The 23128-nt window shown below is 42.6% G+C and overlaps 1 protein-coding gene across 1 annotated transcript in view; it reads right to left on the bottom strand.

The window, feature by feature from the left end:
* LOC129355161 (A disintegrin and metalloproteinase with thrombospondin motifs 9-like) overlaps positions 1 to 23128 on the bottom strand; it is a 48921-nt gene that overhangs the window by 9041 nt on the left and 16752 nt on the right. Inside the window, exons 17-30 of the mRNA XM_055024707.1 lie at positions 22791 to 22957; positions 21830 to 21959; positions 20451 to 20577; positions 20120 to 20333; positions 19867 to 20034; positions 18707 to 18868; positions 16700 to 16819; positions 14055 to 14162; positions 13800 to 13967; positions 11200 to 11448; positions 10150 to 10311; positions 9881 to 10057; positions 3579 to 3749; positions 571 to 747 (exon numbers count right to left, since the gene is read on the bottom strand). Of these exons, the coding sequence (XP_054880682.1) occupies positions 571 to 747; positions 3579 to 3749; positions 9881 to 10057; positions 10150 to 10311; positions 11200 to 11448; positions 13800 to 13967; positions 14055 to 14162; positions 16700 to 16819; positions 18707 to 18868; positions 19867 to 20034; positions 20120 to 20333; positions 20451 to 20577; positions 21830 to 21959; positions 22791 to 22957 (2300 nt within the window). The remainder of the gene's footprint in view (positions 1 to 570; positions 748 to 3578; positions 3750 to 9880; positions 10058 to 10149; positions 10312 to 11199; positions 11449 to 13799; positions 13968 to 14054; positions 14163 to 16699; positions 16820 to 18706; positions 18869 to 19866; positions 20035 to 20119; positions 20334 to 20450; positions 20578 to 21829; positions 21960 to 22790; positions 22958 to 23128) is intronic.

The following is a 23128-nucleotide window of genomic DNA, read 5'->3' as shown; positions in this document are numbered from 1 at the left end:
GAAGTAGTTTGCACCATTAAACTTAAAGTTGCTGAATGCAACTCAAAGTTTAACAACTGATTTAGTCAAATACTGTTTTATTTGTACAGAAGTGATTTTTAAAGTGGGTACTTTTTGCTTCAACTTGAATAATGCTATTTTGAAGCAATGCCATCATTCATTCACCTGGGTTTCAGTCATTTTTTTTTTTTTAAATAATGACCTGCAGTCTGTATTACTCCAACTTCCAACCTCTTCCAACTTTGCAGCTCTGCAGCTCTGTGACATATTTCTAAACTTGGGAAAGATTGAATGTTTTCCCCCAATGTATTTTGGGACTCGGTGTTCTGTCTCATTTTTTTTTCTTTTTTGTTTTTAGAGGAAGAAGAAGAAAAAAAAAACAAAACCCACTAGGGGCTTTGCTGCCTCTGCCCTCCCCTCCCCTCTTGTCTTTCTCTCTGGCCTCAGACGGGAGCTGACTCGACTTCAGTGCATTTCATCCGGTGACAAGGTAAGGCAGCGCGGCAACGCTGTGTGTTTTGACTTACAGACTGGATCGTTTGAAACCTGCAGGCATTCCCTCCGACTTACCGCCTGCCAGGCCCCTTCTCTCCAGCGGTAGCGGGCGGGACAGTCCGCGACGCGGCAGCTCTGGCTGGACGGCGGACGAGAGCGCTGGGCACAGCCGGTCTCCGAGGGGCTGCGGCGGTCTCCAACCTGACAGAAGACCTCCCTCCGCTGAACTCCGTCGCCGCATGAGGCCGAACACTGAAAGCAGGAGAGGTAAAACCTAAGCCACGACAAGTATTTCATTAACTGTGGCAACAATGGGGTTCCATTCAACTCGGTGTCTGTGGCGACAAACATAACCTTTTGAGTTTTGTTCTTTGAAGTTAACTCTTTTCCAAATGTCTTTGTTTTTGCATTTTGAAAAAGAAAATGGTCATCTATAAGATGAACCCTCTACATCAGTATTTAAATGCAACTTCATCACATTTTTGATAGGTTTTGCTTTTTAACCATTGAACTGTCAATCTTGTAATTCAGAGTTGTACTTTTTCTTTTCTTTTTTTTTTGCTATTCATTAACTCATATTGTGCCATTTCTGTGAAAAGACTGAATTTTTACTCTGTCTAGTGTATATAATTTACATGAATCCTAACAGAGATAAATAATGGTGTCATCAGTATTTAAACATGTTCTTTTTTTCCAGCTGTAAAGTTTGTTTTTGGAGCATAATGCACATTTCTCTTTGCCCCATTTTCCAGATATTAATACTAAATTGAGTGAATTTATAAAGCACCTTTCCTGTCATACTGACCAAACCACTTAAAGCACTTTACACTAGAGCCCCAGTCACCTTTATACACCAACATGCAGATGTTGGGCAACAAGCATTACAGAAATAAAAGGTGAAAGAAAGTCTTATCACTATTCTTTGAACTTGAAAACTTTTGCATGGGCCAACACACTACATGTAGTGTGTCTCACAAGTCATATTAAAGGGGTGGTGTTCGGTACTTTTTAGGTGCACAATGCCATCCTGTAGCAAAATAAGGTAACTATGTAACCTTTAGTTGTTATAAAAAGCCTGTGAATATATGTAACAATTTATTAAGGACATTTGACTATGCCTTGAAATTTGCCTCCTGCCCTAAGAAGCTCCTGTTCTTCCCAGCACTCCCCCTTTAGGCTGTCCCAACAATGCTCCTTCGTTATGCCATTTACAATCATTGGACTGAGAAGTAGTTAATATGACACTGTTCCATCAGATGTTTGCTAATTGCTGCTGCTGAGTGACAGAGGCCTGGGTGAGGAGTGTGAGGCGAAAGCTCGGCTGGAGACTGCAGCGCCAAGGAGGAGCTTGTGGAAATAGGCAGGGATTGGTGAGAGCAAGCGTTTAGGTACCCCTGAAACATGTATGAAAGAATCAAAAGAAACACTCCTTCGTAGCACAAAAAGTCAATTTTACATAACACCCCACTTTAAAATTTCAAACGTCAATTTATTTTATTTCAATTTCATATGTTTTTTTTTTGTTGTTTGTTTCTCTTTACAAAATATCTGAAAGGTTTGGTGCTCCTTATTCAGTGTGTGGAACAGTTTTTGCTGGAATTGGCCGTGTCTGTAAACATCAATATTCAGGCATTTTCGCAGATTCTCAGTTGGCATTCTGATACTGGAAAATGGTGTGAACCAAACTATTCCATAGTTTGGTTCAGTGGAACCAAACTATTCCACTGAACGCACACTGAACTGTGCGTTCAGTGTTGTCGCTCCGCTGGGGGACAAACCTTTACACCAGCTACTTTAAAGTCTTTTGAAGCTTCCAACAGGTTTTTTAACATACGTAGCTCCATCCATCTTCATATCAATTCTAACTAGTTTCAAAAATTCCTACTGATTGTAGACAAAGCTCTGTGTACTGTTCAAAACTTGGATATTGTTTTGTAAGAATCAAAACTGATTTAAATTGCTTGTTTTAAATTGCTGAAAACCTCCTTAAACCCCCCATCATCCCCCTCTCCCTGACCTGCATGCTGTGTTCCCCCCAGTCTCCATGATGCTCTTCTCTAATCTGGAAATCTGGATTAAATTACACACAGATGGGCAAAAATTCAACATAACTTGAGCGCTTTACTTGTTACACTGTTTTACTTTGTTTTAAATTTAGGGTTCAACAGTGAGGGGGTTGAATGTTTTGCAAAAACTAATAATAATAATTAAAAAAAAGAAGTACAATGTCTACCTTTTCAAAATTACGTGCTATACTTTACGTTGCAATCCCAGTAAAATCTCTTGAATGCCAACGAGATGAAAGGGTTAGCATGAATACTTTTTGCGAGACGCCGCATTCGCCTTCCAGCGCTGTGATTGCTCCCATTTACTCCGGGCATGCGTGCTCCTCCACAGCTGTTTTGAGGAGAAGCACATCCTCTCTTGACGTGTGCACAGCACTTGTGTGTCACCGCCTTGAGCGATGGAGTGAATTTAGAGGGAGAGGAGAGAGGAGGGGAGGGAAGGAAGAAAATGGGCGGGAAAAAAAAAAAGGAGAAACAAAAAATGGAACAAGTACAACGCAGGCACCCAGGTGCAATCTGTTAGTTTGTCTGGGAACGTGACGTGAGAGAATGGCCTCTCGCAGAAACGCTGAAGGAAAAACACAACATGTGGTTTCCATTGCAGAGGCACAGGCTGCAGTGAGGCAGAAGATAAAAGGGACAGAGAGGAAAGGAAGGTGAGGGACAGAGGAAGAGAAAATACAGAGAAAGATAGATTTACTTTGGCTGGACTTGAGATCAAAGAGCCTGCACTTCCTCCAGCTGTTCAACTGTCTGCACTGAAGTGTCACAGCCTTGGTCTTCAACCCCTCTGTTTGCCTCTGCCCTCGGCCCACCACGCTGTGATCAGCCAAGGCACCCTGTCCTAGTTAGTGGTTGTGTTTAAATGCTGTCAGGTTGCGCTGCACATGTTTCACACACACGCAGTCAGAGTTGCAAAGAAGCTGGTAGGCATTAAAAGTGTAAAAGAGCAAAGGGAAACGAGGAGGGGTTGACATGTCTGGCAGCGTGAGAACCAAAGGGAGACGGGCTCCGTACCTCTCCCCAGCCGCCAGTTTTCCACTTGGGGCACCTTCCGCCTCGGCATCGCCTCTGCCTGCTGGGCTTGGGGGACGAGTGACGACAGTTTTCGTCCGGGACGGAGCGGCCGGACCCGGTCAAGCAGCTCACCTTACGGGATTTCACACCTCTTCCACAGGAGGCAGAGCACTGCAGCAGATGGAGGAGCAGAGCAATGGAAATTGGAAGTTATTCTTTGAGTTTAACCCAATAATAAGTACCAAACTGATGGAGATCTCAGGATCAACAGAATAAATAGGGTAGACTTTCTTTTTTCTTTTTTTTTTGTTTTTTTATTGAGTAAGGGGAAAATAATAAAAAGGAAAGTCCAGTGCCAACAGGCACCCAGTTCACCCGGTAGCAGTTCTTTCACGTCCGGGTTCACCGAGTTATCGAAGGTCTAACTCGGCGTGACAGGCACACACATGCACACACACACACGCGCACACACACACACACACACACACACACACACACACACACACACACACACACACACACACACACACACACACACACACACACAGTAGGGTTACAGGAGGGACTAGAGCTGGGATCAACTGTGCTCGGAAAACCTGGAAGGGGGCGTTTCACATTGCGGATGGATAAAAAGCGACAGGCTCAGGGTTGAACGGGTGCACAGCTCAGCGTGCAGCTCTGTGCAGACTGGACCGTACTGGACCGGGAACAACCTCTCACCTCGTTCAGGAAGGAGGAGGAAAGGTAGGACCATTTTGAGGGGAAAAATAAAAAAATAAAAAAAACTTAGTTGTTTTATCCTCTGAAGAAAAAAAAGAAATTGTGTGTTATGTTTGTTCAAATTTAGTGCAAATTTATTGGTAGACTGTTCTTTTTTCATTGAATAAAGACATACAACATGTGCAATAAGTTTTAAAGGTGCACTTCAAACTTTAATAAAAATGTTTTTGACTGTGTGGCTTACGTCTTTTTTTTTTGTGTGTGTGTGTGTGTGTGTGTGCGTGACAAGTTTTAGTAAATGGCAGTGCAGAGTAAAAGGAGGACTACTTTGTTTTTTCTCTCTCCTACAGTGAAAACATGAAACGGTCCACATCAATAAACCCAAAAAATTCTAGTTTTAGACTTAGCAGCAGACATTTCTTTTCAATCAATGTGAAGATGTGAAATTTATCCTTTCAGTCAGAATGTAACAGAAAAAAGAGGGACGAGGGTTTGAGAGAGGATTTAGCTCATCAAGTTATTTACAGCCCACTTCATACCACCGAGGCTGGGCCTCTGTTCAGCTGTTATGTCACGCCTTTCGCTTTTTTTTTTTTTAACCCCCCTTTTTTTGCAATTGTGCAAATTGAACTCGTTCATTAGGCTTCTATCCTCCAGCTGGGTAACAACCTGCTACATTTTCTGTCTTCCATATTTCTATTCAGGAAGCTTAATCAGATATGATCTGGTTGCAATAATTCTACATTTCTTATAGACTTCTGCATATGATGAAAGAGCATTGTACGCAGACCGAAGTCAGCTGGCGGTGACCTTTGACATTGCCCTTTTTCCCAGTCTCTTTCACAGGCTCACACTGAGGTCCGAGTCACCAGTACACAGCAGACCAGAATAATGAGGCCTAGCGAGTTCAAAGCCGCGCTTGTGCCACAATGCATCACAGAAAAAGCGTCGGCGCGGCCCTTTGAGTGTCTGAGCGCAGTAAATGAGTTTTGAAGTGTGACAAAGCAGGACAGAGATTCGTCTGGATGGAAGTGGTTTTCAACACCTGATGTAAACGTTAACGTGAAGAAAAAAAAAAAAAACGAGAGCGTCAAGTTGAGTTCAGCCATTTGTGAATTTTCACTTTCACTGCTTTGGCTTCTCCTGTTGTTTGGTTTCATTTTGATCTGGGGAAGTTTTGTTTCATGGCAACAAAGGGACGTTTGAGGTAAGTCAACATAATTTAATTCTAGACTTACAGCTTAAAAAAATAATGCAGGACTTTTGATGTGAAGTTCTGTTAAAACGTTGTAGGGAGTTAATAAATTATTCGCTCTAGTCAACTGCAGTATTAATCCAGATTAACTGAACCTGGAGGGTGAAGCAAATGGCTAATCCAAGAGGGGTCTAAGAGAACTTTAAACACTATTTGACTCTTAAGCCATCAAAACGTTTGCATTGGGCACTTTAATTACACAGTAGTTACTATTTTTACAGGTAAAGTAGATAAAAGGGGTGATTTCCTGGGGTGAGACATACTGAGAATTGCTCATTAATAGTCTTTACAGGTGCCACAAGAAAAAGGCACCATAGCAGTTTCAATCAATGTTGGTTTATTGGTTTCAACATTACCAGTTTTCTGTTGAATTATCGAGACTGGTAACTGTGTGTTGCTTCACACAGGAAGACCACCGGTTGATCTGCTGTTTAATAATAATTTGTTTTTGTGTAATTATTTGCCCAATGCAAATGTGACACCGGGCTAAATATCATCAAACTGTCACGGCATAAACTGTTGACACTTTGGAGATTGGATTTATTTTAAGAAAGTAGAAGTGCACTTTGTTCTTGGCTCCTCTCAGATTATCCACTAGCTTCAGCTGTCTGGACCATCCAATCTGGGTTTATGCTACATGACGACGCCAAGAATGTTGTTCACCACATGCAGGACGTTAACTGCTTATCACCTTTAAACAAAACCTCACTAACCATCCCGTGTCTTTCAGTTACCGTTGCTCGCTGTACATGACAGGAGATTTATTGTTTATTCAAATAAGAATGAAATAAAACGCCTTGAATAGTACCTCTACTTCACTTTAATCATGACCTTTTCTGGAAATGCACAGAAATCCAACAAAAATCATAAAAAAATTAAATACTGACAAGCATGATAATGAAGGAACAATAAATACAAGTAATTACATAAATATACAGAAAATAAATTTGCAACAGACTAATACTGCCATTTGCGAATAAGAGACATTAAATATACTTATTTTAAGAGCCTGTTAAGTTTGGGTTTTAGTAGTGCTGTTTGCACCAAGTACCGGACTACAAACCAAACTGCACAGCGGAAAAATATTTAATGGGGAACATTAAAAATCCACTGCGATTTCTTAGTAATTCTGCCTAGATGTTGACGTTTTGCCTCTCAGCAATCACACATGGGAGTCATTGAAACAAATAGTTCTCATTAGCAAATGATTGTTAAAAAACCTACTCACAGCTGTGTTAACAGGCCCTTAAAATAAAGTGGGATGTCAGTACAGACATTTATGGCCAGGAGTCAACCAGGTGGGCTGTAAGCAAGGTTTGTCCCTAACCACAGATTTTAGACCGTCGTCATTCCCCTCCAGAACAGAAAAGTTAGCAAAATGAAAGTGAAATTTGAAGAAAACCTTTTAGATCTGTGTTTAGGGCCATCACCTGCATTGGATAGCCCCAACAATGAATCCTTAATCTTAGCAGGGCCACGTTCGCTCCGGTGCGAGGGATGACAAAGATGGCGCACAGAGAGCAATCACAACCAAGACTGAGGTAGACACTTTAGATCGGCTCACGGTAGGAGCTCCGGATACAAAACACCACTAGCCGCCCCTGTGGTCACAGGAATTACATGTTTTGAAGCACAACATTTAGCAATCCGTTCCAAATGGTTTAGCCGCATACCGTATTTGACCGACAAGTAATGGCAACGTGGCAACGTTCAATCGAAGCTGTGGAACAATTCCAACCGACTGCTCTTAGCATTTAGCTGTCAGTGCATGAACTGCACCTGGAAAGAAACAAAATTACAGAACAGGCAGCATCAAACAGCGTCGCACCACAAGAAGAACCAAACAAAGCAAAAAAATAAAACACAAAAAAAAAAAGAAAGAAAGAGATGATTTCCATAACTTATCCCTTATTTGGCAAAAAAGCACCAAGGAAGAATACGCTATCATTGTCTGATGGCTAGTTGAGTCGTGTCGCGTTTCAAGTGAGGTATTATGAGGTGTAACACAGGATAATACATTCTGAATTTCCTGGTACTTACTGTACAACGCACACATCGACTAACATATATAAAACACTTGCATCAGGCAATATTTGGGGAGATATCTTTAAAAAAAATTTAAAAAATTGGCCACACTAAGAAAACCTGGAATACAAAGATTCTAATAATTTCCAGACACTCAGTGAGACAAATTATTTTACAGTCCTTGCACAGCAGTTGTTGTTTGTGGTAAAGCACTGATAGGGAACATTTTAGGCACTTCAGTGTTGACGAGAACTTAAAAGGACATATTTTTAAAAATTTTAGTCGTGTGAAGCAGTCATGAACAGTCAGTGTGTTACTGAAGCAGACAGTAGTCTCAAGAATCCCAGTATGGAGGGTAAAAGTGAAATTCTCATGGGAGAATCAAGCTAAGCTACACCCGGTTTTGAGAATGCGTGGTTACTGCTAGCTAAAACCAGCTAGCAGTGGTTGCTTCAAGGCGTGGAACCCGCTAGTCCCTCCCAACCCATTCTAACCCCAGGCGTATCGATGCTATGTATGTTCAGTCTTGGCATACGTCAACGCGACGGATGTGAGGCTTATTAAAGGTGAAAGTTAGCGCCCTAAACACAGATCTAGCTGTGGTGCTCTCGATGAGCACTCTCCTTAAATCAGTAAAAACTTTATTCGTGCTTAAAATAAACACCAGATTACCTGTATTTACAATTAGTCCTGCAACAAAATTTAGCGTACATTGTGTTTTTTTTTTTTTTTTTTCCGATCCAACAACCGTAGTGTGATTCTGCTAACTGCATGTTGAGATGGAAGAATATATAGTTACAAATCGTTTGTGGCAAGCAGCTTCCTGGATCTAATCCAAAGATAACAATGCGCACAGTACAATTTAGTGATTACAAAAAGTGAATCCGTCTTTCTGGAGAGCTGAGGGTGTGTGTAGCCCATCCCTCAGATTTTAAGAAATATAAATTAAGCACGCTGCTAGGTCTAGGGGGGCGTTCCACTGCTATGCTGCCACCATATAAATGAGCTAAAAACTTCTGGTGATATAGAAAATACTTTTGGTGAAAAAACTAGTTATATTGGGTTTTTTTCCATAAGCAATCAATCACATGTTTGTATTAATGGCTAGCCAACAAATGGTTAAGAAAACGGTGCCAATGGGAATGTCCTAATCTGATCTAAAATATCAAATCAACATCCAGATGGAGTCGTTTTGAATGATGTGTATTAAAGAATCAAACCAGATTCAGTTTTCTACCTCTGCTATTGGCCGACGAATGGAAAATAAGAACACTTTGTGTTCAACTTGCCTTATATGATGAAAATTTGCTCTTGACTGTTTGGTTCTCTGGAGTATTTAAGCTTATTGTCCCGTGAGAACTTCTCCATGTTCCTCTAAACTATGTTGGCTCTGACTGTCCTCTGCTGCGGAGGCAGGTGTTGAGAATCAATGTGCAGATCCATTTATAAAAACCATCTCAGCAGAAGAGACGTACATAAACTGTAAAATAAAGTGCCTTGATATGATTAGTAACTTTGCTGAAAAACCCTCATGTGCCTTAAGACAAACTGAATTGTTAAAAACAGCCATAAAAAAAAAGATTTATCAAACAAACATTACACAAAGAGTTTAATTCACTTGATATCCTATGTTTGCTTCTGCTGATGACACTCACTACATAACTCTTACAGCTGTGTAAGACGCCTTATGCTTGAGGATCATGAACCATTCTTTGGATAATAAAGAATAGGCATCTCTGGTGTTTTCCTGATATACAAAATTGGTCATCAGTATTTGCATTTGAACAGTGATTGGCTGAATGTATGAATACAAAGAGTCCTTCAATTATTGAAGTTAATAGTATTTACATAAATTAAAGAGAAACAAAAATAAATTATCTTTAAACCAATATTTTACTGCATCATCTTTGTGAAAGAAATTGATCCTGATAATTTTAAGTAAAAGCTCAAGTGTTTCTAGTGATGCAGGAAATGCTTTCTTGTTCGTATGGTCGCAGCTATCTCCGAAGCGTGTCATTTCAGGGTTTTTTGGCACGTTGCACGTGAGGATGTCTCATCGTTTAAGTGCAATAGAAGAATTGTTCTAAATGTTTTTGAGGAAATGCTAAGCAATCGACAGAGAGGAATCCAGAAATGGAGTCATAAAAAAAAAAAAAAAAAAAAAAAACTAATATCTTTGTGCAGCAGCACCACAGTCATTCTGCCTCTTCAGGACTATTGTTTGAATAAAAAAATAAAAAAAACATGGATATTGTAAAAGATGTGGGTTTTTTTTTGTTTTGTTTGTTTTTTATGAGCGTACCGAGCTCCATGGGTCTGTGCTCCAGTGAGGACTAGAAGGACACGGCTGAGTATTGCACTGCTCCCGATCTGGTGGCTTGTCGTGGATCTCACAGCTCAGATCGTTGAAGCGTTCTCCGTTGGGACGCTGGCACACCACCAGCCTCGTTTTTACCCCACCGCCACAAGGTTTAGTGCACTAAAGACAACACAAACGGGCGTTTCATAACCCAAGGGCGACAAAGTTTCTAGTTTATCTAAAAGCTCTAGTAATATGATGCGTCGCCTCACCTCGCCCCAGTTGCCGTAGACCCATTGGGGACACGGGCCTGACTCACAGGACCGTTGTTCAGTGGGTCGGTTGCGGTCCTCGCAGCTGTTGGCAGGGTAACCGTTCTGATCCTGGCACACAACGACTCGGCGTTGGAAGCCTCCGGCACACGTGCTGGAGCACTGTGGTCAACAGAGAAAGGGTACCGGGCTCAGTCAAAGGCATTCCCCGGGAATAATGTTCAATGAAATGATTTACATCTACTTCTATTTATTCAGTCAATATGAATAAGCTTCACTTCCCCTTATTATTTCAAGGTTAAAAGTTATCTTTGAAGTGAGATTCTGCCAAAACCACACTTAAAAAACGTTACATAAAGGCAGGAGATCTGCAAACGTTCAGAACTGTAAAAGTTTTCTGAATGTTGATTGTTTCTTAGTGGCTATTTAGGTTTTATAGTGAGTATTTATATCTCGTATATATCCCCAGAAAAAAGGGTAGATGGAAAATACTACGATAAATGCATCTATACAAAATAATACGCAAAATGGGATTTAATAAAAATCCCACTTTAATAATTCATTATTTAAAAAATTCTGGTGCCACACATGTTGCTAGTCGTACTGCTAGGAGTTTGTATGATCCACTTGTGCCAGGAGTACAGCACTGTCTATTAGTAACATTTTAAAATTGTAAATGAAAGAAAAAATGGATGTAATGGGACTTTCTTGGTTGCCAGAGTTTCCATACAGAAATAAGGTTTTGGGAATCAATTCAGGGGCACAGAAATGATTTCATGTGAAGAATCATTTCCGTTGAAAGTCTTTGATTGCCTTTAAAATATTTTTGACTTAAGTGATATAAAATTTTAAACACAAACATTACAAAAAAAAAAAAAAGCTATTCAGTCAGGATGTGGAATGCTCGAATTATGGTAAAGATGAGATTTTTTCTTACATTTTTTGAAAGAATGAAAGAGATCCACATTTTTAAGCATTCTTTAAACAAATATTTGCTACATTTGCAAAATCGCTTAAATCATTTTTAAATCGGTAGGTAAGACGCCTCACCGCTCCCCACGGTCCAGTCCGCCACTGGTGGGAGTGGCCGCGGGCCAGGTTGCTCCTGGTAATGGTGTTCGGTGAGGACGGCAAAGGTCGGGACTCGCTGGGTCGGGACGGGCACTGAGACATGGCGCAGTCCTGCTCTGTGGCGGGGCGATCGTCTGGATCGCACTCGTTCGCGCTCACTTCCTGGTCGCTGAAGCTGACGCACAACACCTCTCTTGTCGTCTTCCCTTGGCCGCACGTCACAGAGCACTGCGTACGACACAAACGTGCGGCGTTAGTTGACGTGTTTCAGACCAAATGTCATTTACTCACTGTTTTGAGTTCAAGGATCTGGAGGAGATGAAAGACCTCATCCCTGGTTTGAACTCTGTTTGTCTCACAATGATTGGGAGAAGAGAAACAAAATCCAAATGGCTGCAGCTCCTTCTGACAACCATTTCTAAATCTCAGGATCTTGAGGCTCAGGTTATTTCTCCCTGTATTGCTCGCAAACAGTATGGCTTTCCTGTCGTCATTTTATGTAGAGCACACCACCGCATCTGATGCAGTTCAGTAATACTTTATTTATCCCAAAAGGAAAGTAAATACTGACATAAGTCATACATCATCCATGTATCTTCAAAGAGTCACTGTGGAAAGGAAGGAGTTCTAGTAGTGGGCAGTCCTGCAACGTGTCCTGACTGAAGACGCTGTCGCTGTACGGCATGACGTGCTAACAGCTCAAAATTTAGGCAACAGAGACAATATTTTACAGAACCATGTCCTAGATGGCACCTAGATGGCACAATCGTCTGTTGCCAGGTACTGCTAATCCACCTCAGGGAAAAATGTGTGAATTGGAGATATCGTCCCATCATGACTAATGGAAGTTTGAAGCCTCTCCTTCTTCTGCTCTGAATCCAGGAAGCCTCTACTTCAACTCATAGTTCAGGTATTAGTTTGGCTTGGGAATGTTAATCCAGGAGACGCATCATAAAAACAGTCCAAAGTGAAAAAAAAAGTAAAGAAAAAAAAAGGAGAACAAAAAATTCTTCCAGCTGCACAGCATCCATGAATCAGGGAGAATAATGGTCCAAAACAAACAAAAAAAAAAAAAGAAAAACAATGCCTCAACCAAAATAATTATGAACAAAAGACTCCCAATGTGCTGCCATTATGAGTGGCGCAATTCTACAATATAATATATATTTATACGCCTTTGACCCTGGATGTGAATGGAACATTTGAATTCAATTATTTTGGAAATTATAGTTGAATGGAGTGAATTCTTTACCCAGCTGGTAAAATAAAAAAGCCAAAACATTTGCATATAAACTTGACTAGTGTCTGTTTTCGACAGAAAAATGTCAGGTTCGATTTTTCACCAGGAATGCTGCTTCTCTCTGAGGTAGTCCAGGGTTTCACCCACCAGACTTTTCTTGTGCCCCCACCAGGCTAAGCATTGCTTATTTTTAAAATGATTGCATATTTTATGACTTTATACTTGGTGTTCAGGTATTAATCTGCCAATCTTTTAATAACATAATTATCAAGCAATATTCCAAAATTTCCTGTTAACTTTTACCATTTTTTTTCAACTCCGAAAAAAAATTAATGAATATCTGCCTTAGCGCACAACCACCGGGCAAATTTTCTGGGGGAACCCTTGTAGTCCTTACATAAAGCCATCTACTAAAGTTTATACATTTATGTCACAACATTTTTCCTGACATAGCATACAGTCGGATAGCTTCTCATAAATCCACCTGGTGTTTATCGCATGTAAACTATTGCAGAATATAGTGCCAAGTACTCTGGCGAGACAAAAGGAGGTTTTTGGAGTGTTGTGCACTGTGCACAATATGTGTGTATGTGAGAGCGTGACTATCTATAGAACAGCAGATCTGCTTTTGGCCTCAAGATGAACTGCTTCCTTTCAGATGGTCTCTGGGTATTTTTGGCTCTGCGATATGAGTGGGTGGATGTGGGGGTGCATTTGCGTGCGCGGTGCACAGTGACCGGACTTGGAGCCCGACTGTATGGTATCGCCACGCCTCTGATGAGAAACATCTGTAAACAGGAACGAAACCCCCTCGCTGCAGCCTCTCGCATCGGCTCCAGGAACTTGCGTCTCACTCCTTCGGCTTCCAACTGAAACGCACACCTCCTCTGTCCCTGCTTGCACCTCTTCTCCCGTCCACATCGGACACTCATTGTGCTGCATATGCAGTGATTTATTGAAGTAATATTGACAAAAAGTACTAGTTCGACTGGCAGATTGTTTCACTCATAGCAAGACATTTTTTCTGTCATGAGTGAAGAAACCTGCCAGTGGTACTAGTACTGGCAGTACTAGTGGTACCAGCAGTGCCAGTACTAGTGCCAATATTCTATAATGTTTATTATAGAATATATCTATAATAAATATATCATTATGGATATATTCAAGTCTATAATACTTGAATATATCAATATCATTATAGACTTAAAACAATGTTATATATCTTGCTGAAAAGTTAGTTTTGTCTCAGTTTTATGAGTGATGACATATTTGCACTGGAAGTCAAACATAAATTCCTGGTAAGACTTTGTGTTTTTGCAGATAATGGCGGCTTCCTCACCGCTGTCCACTCCAGCACTTTCCACTGTCCACAGGCTACGACCGTGCACACTTCCCTGGCAGGCGGTTTTGTCAGGTGCGCGCACGCCGACTCTTCTGCCACGCCACCCTGGTTGTCGCGGCAACTCACGTAGCGCATCCGCGTCCCTTTGCCGCAGCTGGCGCTACACTGTCAAGAAGAGGAGGAGGATTGTCAAGACGGCGCAAAAAACGTAGCGCCGACAGATGCGATGGGAAGTTCGGGAAGGGAACCAACCTGAGTCCAGGAACCAAACCTCCACTGGGTCCTGTGGCCTTGGTGAGACGGGACTTTGGTTAACGGGGGGACAGGGTGGCTGCCGGAACACGGGGCCACTTCACAGTCCTGTGAAGTACGAGACACATACGCCCATTCATGCGGGTGGTTAATAATAAAACCGCCGTACTGTAACAACATTCGTCCCTGAAAACAAAATGCCAGGAATATCAGAGAGAGGCTTTTATGACAAGGGACGACTGTTAACGAGTTCGGCTCTGTTCCTTCAGCGCCATGTTTGAAAGTGGGTATGGTTCCCATCAACCTTTCCCCCCACCTCCACCTTATCACAACAACATTAGCAGGGTCTGCCCTGTCAGTTCAAACTATGGATTGTGGCCGTAAGCCACTCAGCATAAAGCCCTGATCCCTGTCATAACAGGTCATAGTGGAGTGGTATTTAGGGCTCCAATGCCCATGCTGGCGTGGTCCGAAGCTCCACCCCTAATCCACCCCCTTGTCTCTCACCTTCCGCCTTCTCCCCCGCCACCCCTGCCCTCTAGTGCCCTCTGACCCCCGTCTCTAGGAATGACGACCTTAATCAGGTCTCACAGACTCTGAGTAGACTCCACATTCCACACTCTGCTTCCTAAAAGAAACAAATAGGCCCCACAGCAGCGCAAAAGGTTGCTCCACACACACTTCCTGCCACACTAATACGCGTCTCAATTCGAGAAATCCCCGCAGGAGATCAAAACCTTTCGTGGTGTCGCACTCTTCTGCACCACCTCTCGTTCCTTGTATTAAAAGGCCCCTCTTTCTACAAATGCTTCTGTCTTTTTCTATTTTTTCTTTTGAGCCCCGCCGGGCAGAGAGAGCAGCGGTGGGAATGGTGGCCTGGTGGCCCACTTCATGGCTGGCTGGTCAGAATTACAACGAAGTAAGGCGACTGCTTCAGGGTCACTGGTCAGCGGTCTCTGCCGACCCAGGCACCGGAATTAAGAACTGCTGCGACTAGAGGGGGCCTCATCCTGACTCTGCAGGATCAGCCCTCTGAAACGGGTTTACGCCCCACGCTGACCAAACAAACCTCTCATTCAGCTTAAAATACTGTATGTTTCTTTGTAGTTTTTGCTTTGTGTGTGCGCATGTTTATGATGATGAATACAAGGTAGTGTTCTCCCCTTCAAAATGGACACATTGGAATAGAGATCAAAGATATCTAAAACATCAAATCTAAAAAAAAACCCAAAAAACTTTTCACTCTAACTTGTAGGGTCATCAAAAATGAACATTTCCAACAGTTTATACTGTAAATAACTTGCTTTCCAGATCCATAAGAATTTTAACGTCAGTACTTTCATGTCTGTCGTTTTCTGGAGAAAAAGTTTGATCTAAAACATGTTTTTTTTAATATTTGAAATGAATCGTTTTCAGTGTTTCTAGCAAATTGGACCGACTATCAATGCCGGCCAAGTTGAAGCCTGAAAGGCCCACCCTGGTCTCAACGATCCCCGAAAACTTAAAGTAAAACTTAAAGATGCACCGTGACTAAACTACCTGGATCTGACAACAGCGCTTTTCCAATGTAGACATTTACAGAGGTAAGAAACTCAAAGTTTGACATTTTCATTATATGTGAGATGCTTTATAAATTGATCAGCAGATCACAGGAAGGCTGAACCCAATACAGCAAAGCTCATCTTTCAATTCCTTTGTTTTAGGTGTTTCCTCACTTGACCACAACCAATTTGTTGATGTTTGATCAGCAGGTTTTTACTCAACTGCAGTTATTTCAATGATTGCCTTTGTAAGTCTCACCTTCATTAAAAAGGGGCAGACAGACCATTTCTTGCAGATTGCCATTAGCCATGTAGGGGACATACATGGCTAATATAAAGAAGAAAGGCCATCATCCAAAAAGTTGAATATTGGTTTATGAGTGACAATAAATAACACTGATCATCTCCCTGAATCCACTATCCTCAGTGTAAAAGATGGCAAGAAGTTCTAAGTTTCTTATCATAACATTTTGTTTAATCATTTTCTTGATAGATTCCAATGAAGGATGTGTAGAAAAAAAGTGTCCATATTATTATTTGTCCATAGGATTATTATTTTTACCATTTTCCTCCACCGGTTTTTCAACGAAGGTGTCCGAATAAATATCAATCAATTTGAAGATCTGATTAAATGGAGTTATTGTGTGCATTTTTGTGATATAGGTCACACTTCGCCTCGAGAAGCTCAATGCAAATGGTGGTTTTTTTCAAGAGTGTTTATTTGTGGCAGCCACTGCCATGCAGTTACCTAAAAGAGTAGTAATAGTTCTCATCGTCACTTGTACCGTTATTGCAATACTACCACAAAATATCGCGATACGACTAAGTTTTATCACCACCTCTACAAAGAAGGTGGGCATCTTACGGAAATAATTTAATCTCCATAAGATGCTGAACAACATTTGAGACCAGGGTTCAGGTTCACCTTCCAAATGCTGAATACAAGTGCATGCCACACTTTTCAGATTTTACATGCCTAAGACGACATAATGTGAAGATATGGCATGTGCGCTTCCTCCCGTCGTCTCCTTCATCTGCAGATAAACCGCAGATCTCACAGCGAGGAGACGGAAGGGACGCGGCGGAGATGCCGTTCCCTCTCACCTGCGTGTCGGTGGGTCGCGTGGCAGCATTACATTCAGCGTCGTCCATGACAGCCCCGTAGGAGCCCACCACACACTTCACCGCTCGCATCTGGTAGCCTGGCCCGCAAGAGGTAGTGCACTGAGTTCAAAGAGGGAGAGAGAGGAGAAAAAAAGGAGTGGAGGGGAAATGTTAACAACTGTGAAAAGGAGAGAGGCAAGCACAAAGCAGTTGGCTTTACCCGAGGAGCCAATGAAAACTCCCCTGAAAATAAATGAACAAATGGAGGGCTTTCCCGCCGACGAGGAGCAGAAGAAGCTCATATACGTTGCTCTGACTGTTTTTTCCACTGTTGCCAAGTCAAAGGGTACAATCCCGCGCTCGCTTCTGGCTCATTGCCTTTGGTGAAACAGGGTCAAACTTGTGTGGCGGCGGCTTTCGCTACCATTTGGCCGCGCTTCATTAAACCGCTTCAAATGCACGTTAACATGCGCACATCCTCTGATGGGAGGCGCAGGAATATTTCGCATTTTTTGGGTGTTAAGTTTTGTGTGCACAGTTTACAAACTGAGAATGCACACAGACACCGCGCCGCATGCATCGTTTCAGGAAGAGGCTTTTATCACACGGCTATTCAGGGGGATCTGGCCCGCTTACATTGTCTATATATCAAAACAAGCACATTTCCTGTTTCAGTGCACATTCTATGGGGAATTTTTTACGTTGCACTTCTTACACGTCGCAGTTTTCCCATTCTTTGATAAATCAACGGCTGGGAAATTCCAGCGCTGTTTGATTTGGAGGTTTAAGAGCTAATCTGTAGCGTCAAATCGTTGGTCTGAGTTGACAAACCGCTGCTTTGAGCCAAATTAGACGATCAAGTTCCATTTATGTGTGGAACGTAAAATATTTCCCTCCATGTCTGCTGAAGGTGTCAGGAGCCTGACCACAGTCTCTTTCAAATGTTTTTATATCCCTTTAAGTCAGTTTTATCTGCATTTCACATTACAAACTAACAACAAGGTACAGAGTTAATGTGAAAGAAAATTATTTTTTTTAAGTACTAAACTCTGGGAAGTGAGGCTTGTATCTTCAGTTAATAAATGGTAGAAATCACTGCAAATTACAGCCGTATGAATGTTGGTTTGGGTGGAGAGATCAATTTTCAAGTTTTGCCACCGTTTCTCACATGGGTCATGGTCGGGACTTTAAGTAGGCCATGGAAAGTAGGCCATTCCATGGCCTACTTTGTGTGTTTAGATTTGGAGTTTCCAACAGGTTTTCTTCCTGGATTCACCTGTATTCAACTTCATCCATCTTCCTCTCGACTCTTACCACTCTGACCTGGATTGCTTAATGTATCACATTAAAATACATAAAGAGGTTGCTGGCGTTAATGTGACAAAACATAGAAAACCTTAAAGGATATGAACAATATCGCAAGGCAATGCTTGGGGCCGAACTTTAAATTTGCCAATATTAATGAGAACAGAATGAAGTTTCATGCAAAAGTAGCTACGTTGATGTTCTGAGCCGCAGCTGCCACAACTTCCTGAGCACAAATTGGCTGCCGAAAAATCTGGTCTGTAACATTCCCCTCATTAAGCACAATTATTTAGACTGTCGTTTAGATTAACACTTGTGAGGGGACTGGAACCAGTTGGGCACAAATAATTCTAGCTTTAGATGTACAGTAATGGAAAAAGGAGTCTCCAAAACCGTCAACTAGTCATCGCAGAAAGGTCAGGAGTAGGTTTTGCACTTGTCAGTATTCCTTTTCATGTCATGATGACAAACCTTAGATTTTGTTTTCAATTGCTGATGTTCTCCCTCTGGCTTTTGCCGTTGGGTTAACACACACACATCCGTGCGCTGGAGCAAAAACTTGCCAAAAAGGCCGCCTTCTGTAGAGACGCTACTAATTTCTCTCTAGTCACGGGAACCCTGACCTTTCATCTGTTCAAATCTTCGAGGGAAACAAAACATGTTTAGAGTACCAAACACAATAAGTATGCAGGGACAACTCACCTGCCCCCACGGTCCAACTTGCCAAGAGGCGCACTCCTGCTGCTGGCACGCCTGCACCGATTCGGGTTTGGCCGCGCCACAGAAGCGGTCATCCAGGCGGTCCTCACCAAACTGGCACCACGTCTGTCGGTGCCTGTAGCCTTTCCCACATGTTACAAGGCACTGAAAGGAAAAATGGTGAGAGCGACATAGAGGCAGCACAAGACATTAACGGTTGTTGCAACTGCTGTGTTTACAATCATCTGAATGAAGACGGTTTCAGAGCAAGTTGCCCTTGCATGGGAGCGAGAAGCCAGAGGAAGTGTGATTATGCATATGTATATGGAAGTGTTTTGGCAGAAACATGTAAAAAAAAAAAATGCTGGAATTCAGCCCACAGTTTTGCAAGCTTCACTATGTGTAAACTGAGCAGAGGTTAAGCAGGCTCCTACCCTGCAATCACCACTTTCCCAACACTCACTTACAGCAGAGGAAGTGGATAATTTAAAGCAACTGAGACAAACCAAATTAGTCCTAAGATTTTGGTCCGAATTAATTAAAATTACAGAAAAGCAAATAGGTCTGCATAGATTTCAGTTAAAAACTGCAGTAAGTAATGTTTATGAAAAATATGTTTTTAACATATTTGTAGAAATTATCGTCATGTCATGATGTCATATAAGAAAGATAATCTGTGAAAAAAGCACCAGTCAAAGACAGGAGGACAGTCTTATCGCTGTGAATCACTCAGGTGTACACACTGCTCACATCCTACGCCTTGCTCTCTGCTATGCAACAGCTGGTTCCTCACAGCAGAGCCTGCCACAAATGCTAGGGCTAGTTAGCATGGCCACAATGACAGTGGATAAACCATTTTTCTGTGATGGTAAGTTTCTCTGCGTTTAAGAAGCGTGTACACCAGGATGTTTAGCAGCGCTAAGCCTTTCCTCCTGACTCTGATTGGTTGTTTTCAGGTGCGGCCCATTTTTGCATGCCGCAATAGGAGTTCAGTCTTATCCCGTCTTGAATTAAACTGGCATGAGATGGTGACAGTTTTAACAAATATGGAGAAAACTAGATTTTTGTAAAAGTTACCTAAGTCACATTTAATGTCACAAAGTGTTTAGAATTATACACAAATAAAATAAAATAAAAAATAACGTGATAATTCCTCAACTGACCTCAGACCAGTCACCAGTTTTCCACTGTGGACAGAGGAACTCATTGCAGGGTTGGACGGTCAGTTTATCCCTCTGACTGCAACTGCTCTCCTCGTCGTCGCCGCCGTCAGACGCCTTTCGACACACTGCGCCCCGACGCCTCGTGCCGCCACCGCAGCTCTTTGAGCACTGCGATCGAAATAGCCGGCCATCAACAGGAGGAAATGGCCAGTCAAAACCCAACAAAATCCTTCCCATCCTGCTAGAATCGTACCTCTGACCAGGGTGAGTAATCCCAGCCACCACCAGGGTTACAGTCTCCATGGCAGCCTTCCCTGTCGTCAGGTTTGCGTTGCCCGCTGCAGTACCTGTCGTCGACTTTTTGGGTCTTGCCATCAGACTGGCTGATTTTGGCGCAGTGCAGTTCCAGAGTGCGATATCCGACGCCGCACTGGGCTGTGCACTCGCTCTTACGAGCCACGTGCCATCTGGTACAAGAGACAGAGAGAGGACGGGTCCCTCAAAGGTGTCGTACAAAGTGCAGCAGACGAACCGACCGGGCCCCGTTTAGGCACAGAAAAGTCGGTTAAATCGGTCAAACGGACCTCACTTCACATTCAGTGTTGCAGGGCTCAGCGATGGCAGCGGGCCGAGCCGAACTGTGGCACCGCTGGTCCGACACCACCACCCTGTCCGACTCCCGGCTGCAAAGGATCTTACGCTTGCGCTCACCTGTTGAGATGCAAAAAAAGCAGAACTGGGTAAATGTCATTTAACAGGTTTTGTATGCAGTGCTTTGATTAATAAAACTTTTGTCTTTGTGGTAAAGTTCAACCGGAGCTCTCTGGCTTGGGTCCAGTCCAAAAAATGCATCTTGGATCTCTTTTTGGTGGCCAACTTTGATCTAACCCTGTGGTTAACAAGTGGTCCATCCAAGCTGACGGCAGATCTAGAACATTTTGCATAGAAGAGGTCTAGGTGTGCTGGGAATGCTGGACCTCCTGTGTGAAGGAGGGGAACATATTTTTGCAAATGCTACGTACTGCACCTTTAAGGTCACAAGATGTTTATAGTTTTAGAAAGAATGCAATAACTCCTCAACTGACCTCAGACCAGTTGTTTGGCACCAACAGGCCTAATACTGACACATGTACTGCCTAGTAAGTAACTTTACAAAACAATTAAAGTTTTATTGGATAACAGTCATGCAGTTATTTAATATAGAAATCAAAATATGCTCTATTTAATTGACCTATTTGAAAATACAACTACATATATTTTGGGTGAAATCACATCTAGTTTCAAGGCCACAAAAGGCTTCTGGATAAACTAGGATTTATTCTTTATAAATATAATAACTAGTCAGCATTTACTTCCACTACGACACCTTATAATGTACGCATCTTTTAAAGTTAGCATTTTTCATACGTCGATGCCACGGACCATCTATTTAAGGCTAAAGTGCTTTGCAAACAGTAGATGGGAACCACCAAGTTTTGCGTTTCGGTGCAATGAGAGCTTAGTGTGTTCCTGCTGAGGACATTACATGCTGGCTGTGCAACCTGCTGTCAACTGCGAAGCTCTCGGTTTTGCCTCCAGCTCCGGCCGCCCGACCTTCCCGACAGAGTCGTGTCAAGAAGCAGAGAAAGAGACTCTTAGGCAGAACAAAGTGTCTTGTGGCAGAGAGCAAGTTTTTCGAGTTTACCTGCGATCCGCCCCCACGGACCCTAACCACTCTGAAAAAGCCACAGTCACGTCAAGGAGGGTGATGCATCACAGCATTACCCTCCTGCAATGCTGTGATGTAAAAATGAACTCGGTCGCAAGCGATGTTTTCAAGGCGGTTCTCCTCTTGTATGTCTGCGTCTGTCTGCTATCTTCCGCGTTATCTCTGCAGCGTCGCGTTTATCTTCAAACTTTTCTAACACTCAGGCCTGCCAACCACATGTGCCTCCACCCCCTCTGTGCTGTCCCCCCGCCTCACCTTGGCACAGGCGGCTGCACTCCTGCCAGGGCCCGTAAGCGTCCCAGAAGAACTGCTGAGGCTTATCCTCTATGGGGATATTAAAGGAGTAACTGACATCTGGGTTGTAAAGGTTTCCAACAGAGAGAACCTGGAGGGAGCACAGAGAAGTACAGTTCAACACGGTGAGAAGAGAAAATGAAGCATCGGATTAGTCACCTGTTTAATGGGTTAATGCTGCAGGGTCGCCACTCGGACTTTCTTCCACATTTTGTCAAGTTATGGCCACAAATGTAACAGCTTTGGACATTTAGACACAGGGATGGGCATTTATCATGTCGTTTACCATTTATAGCGATAAATTTATTGTCACGTAAAAAAAAAAAAAAAAAAAAAAAAAAAACACACCATGATGCTGCCAACTCTGTGTTTCACCATGTGGACAGGACGGCGCGTACAGCTATACTCACAGCATGCGTCGCATTTTGCGCAGAGGGCCATAGAGATCGGTTCCGATTTCAGCAAAGCAAAACACCTTCTTCCATGTCAGCCATCTTTCAAACACGGCTCTCTTCCATAAAGAGCTGAATTAGCGCATGACTAAGAGTTGCCTTCTGGACCGGATTTTGTTAAGATCGCATTTTGGGGCATCAGAGCAGAGAGAGGTGAATACAAATGAGAGCCACTCTTTCCAGTTTGCTGTTCTTTGAACAAATTAAATACTGGCTTAATTACAGGATTTAATTAATACAAGATTAATTAATAAAAATAAACTTTAAACTAAAGTCTGTCAGTCCGGAGCTCCTTTAGGGCGTCGCCCACCTGCTCTATGCTGGTCTGATGCACAAAATCCCAATAAAACACTCAACAGATTGTGGCCACAATGTGCCAAAATGTAAAAAAGAAAAAAAAAAAAAAAAAGGTTTTATGGAAAAACCATTAGTATGAGGAGATTTTGTCCAAAGTTGTCAACAGTTTTTACCTGGACAATGATCTCCTCATCGATGCGGTCAGTGCAGTTGATCCTCTCGATGACGTGGTCGGAGCCACTGTACTCGATGACGGCATCTCCCACTTTGATTTCCCTTTTGAACATGCTCACCACGAAGTCTCCGTTGAGCAGAAACTCTCCGCGGCTGTTTGATATCGCTGCAGGGAGACACGAACCGTTTTGACTCTCGTAATTGTATTTCGGATCAAGCCGTGTCCGTTCAACTCGAGTGGAATCATCTCCAGAGCGCCGTGGGCCTAAAAGCTTTGTTTGGGTAGCACCACTAACTTTGAGCGATCACATGGCCCTGCATGCAAGGGGACGCATTA

Source organism: Poeciliopsis prolifica, unplaced genomic scaffold, assembly GCF_027474105.1.
Source record: "Poeciliopsis prolifica strain line A6 unplaced genomic scaffold, Auburn_PproV2 SCAFFOLD003, whole genome shotgun sequence".
Classification (NCBI taxonomy): Eukaryota; Metazoa; Chordata; class Actinopteri; order Cyprinodontiformes; family Poeciliidae; genus Poeciliopsis; species Poeciliopsis prolifica.
Note: the sequence above shows the minus strand (reverse complement) of the source record. Positions and strands in the feature narration are given on the sequence as shown.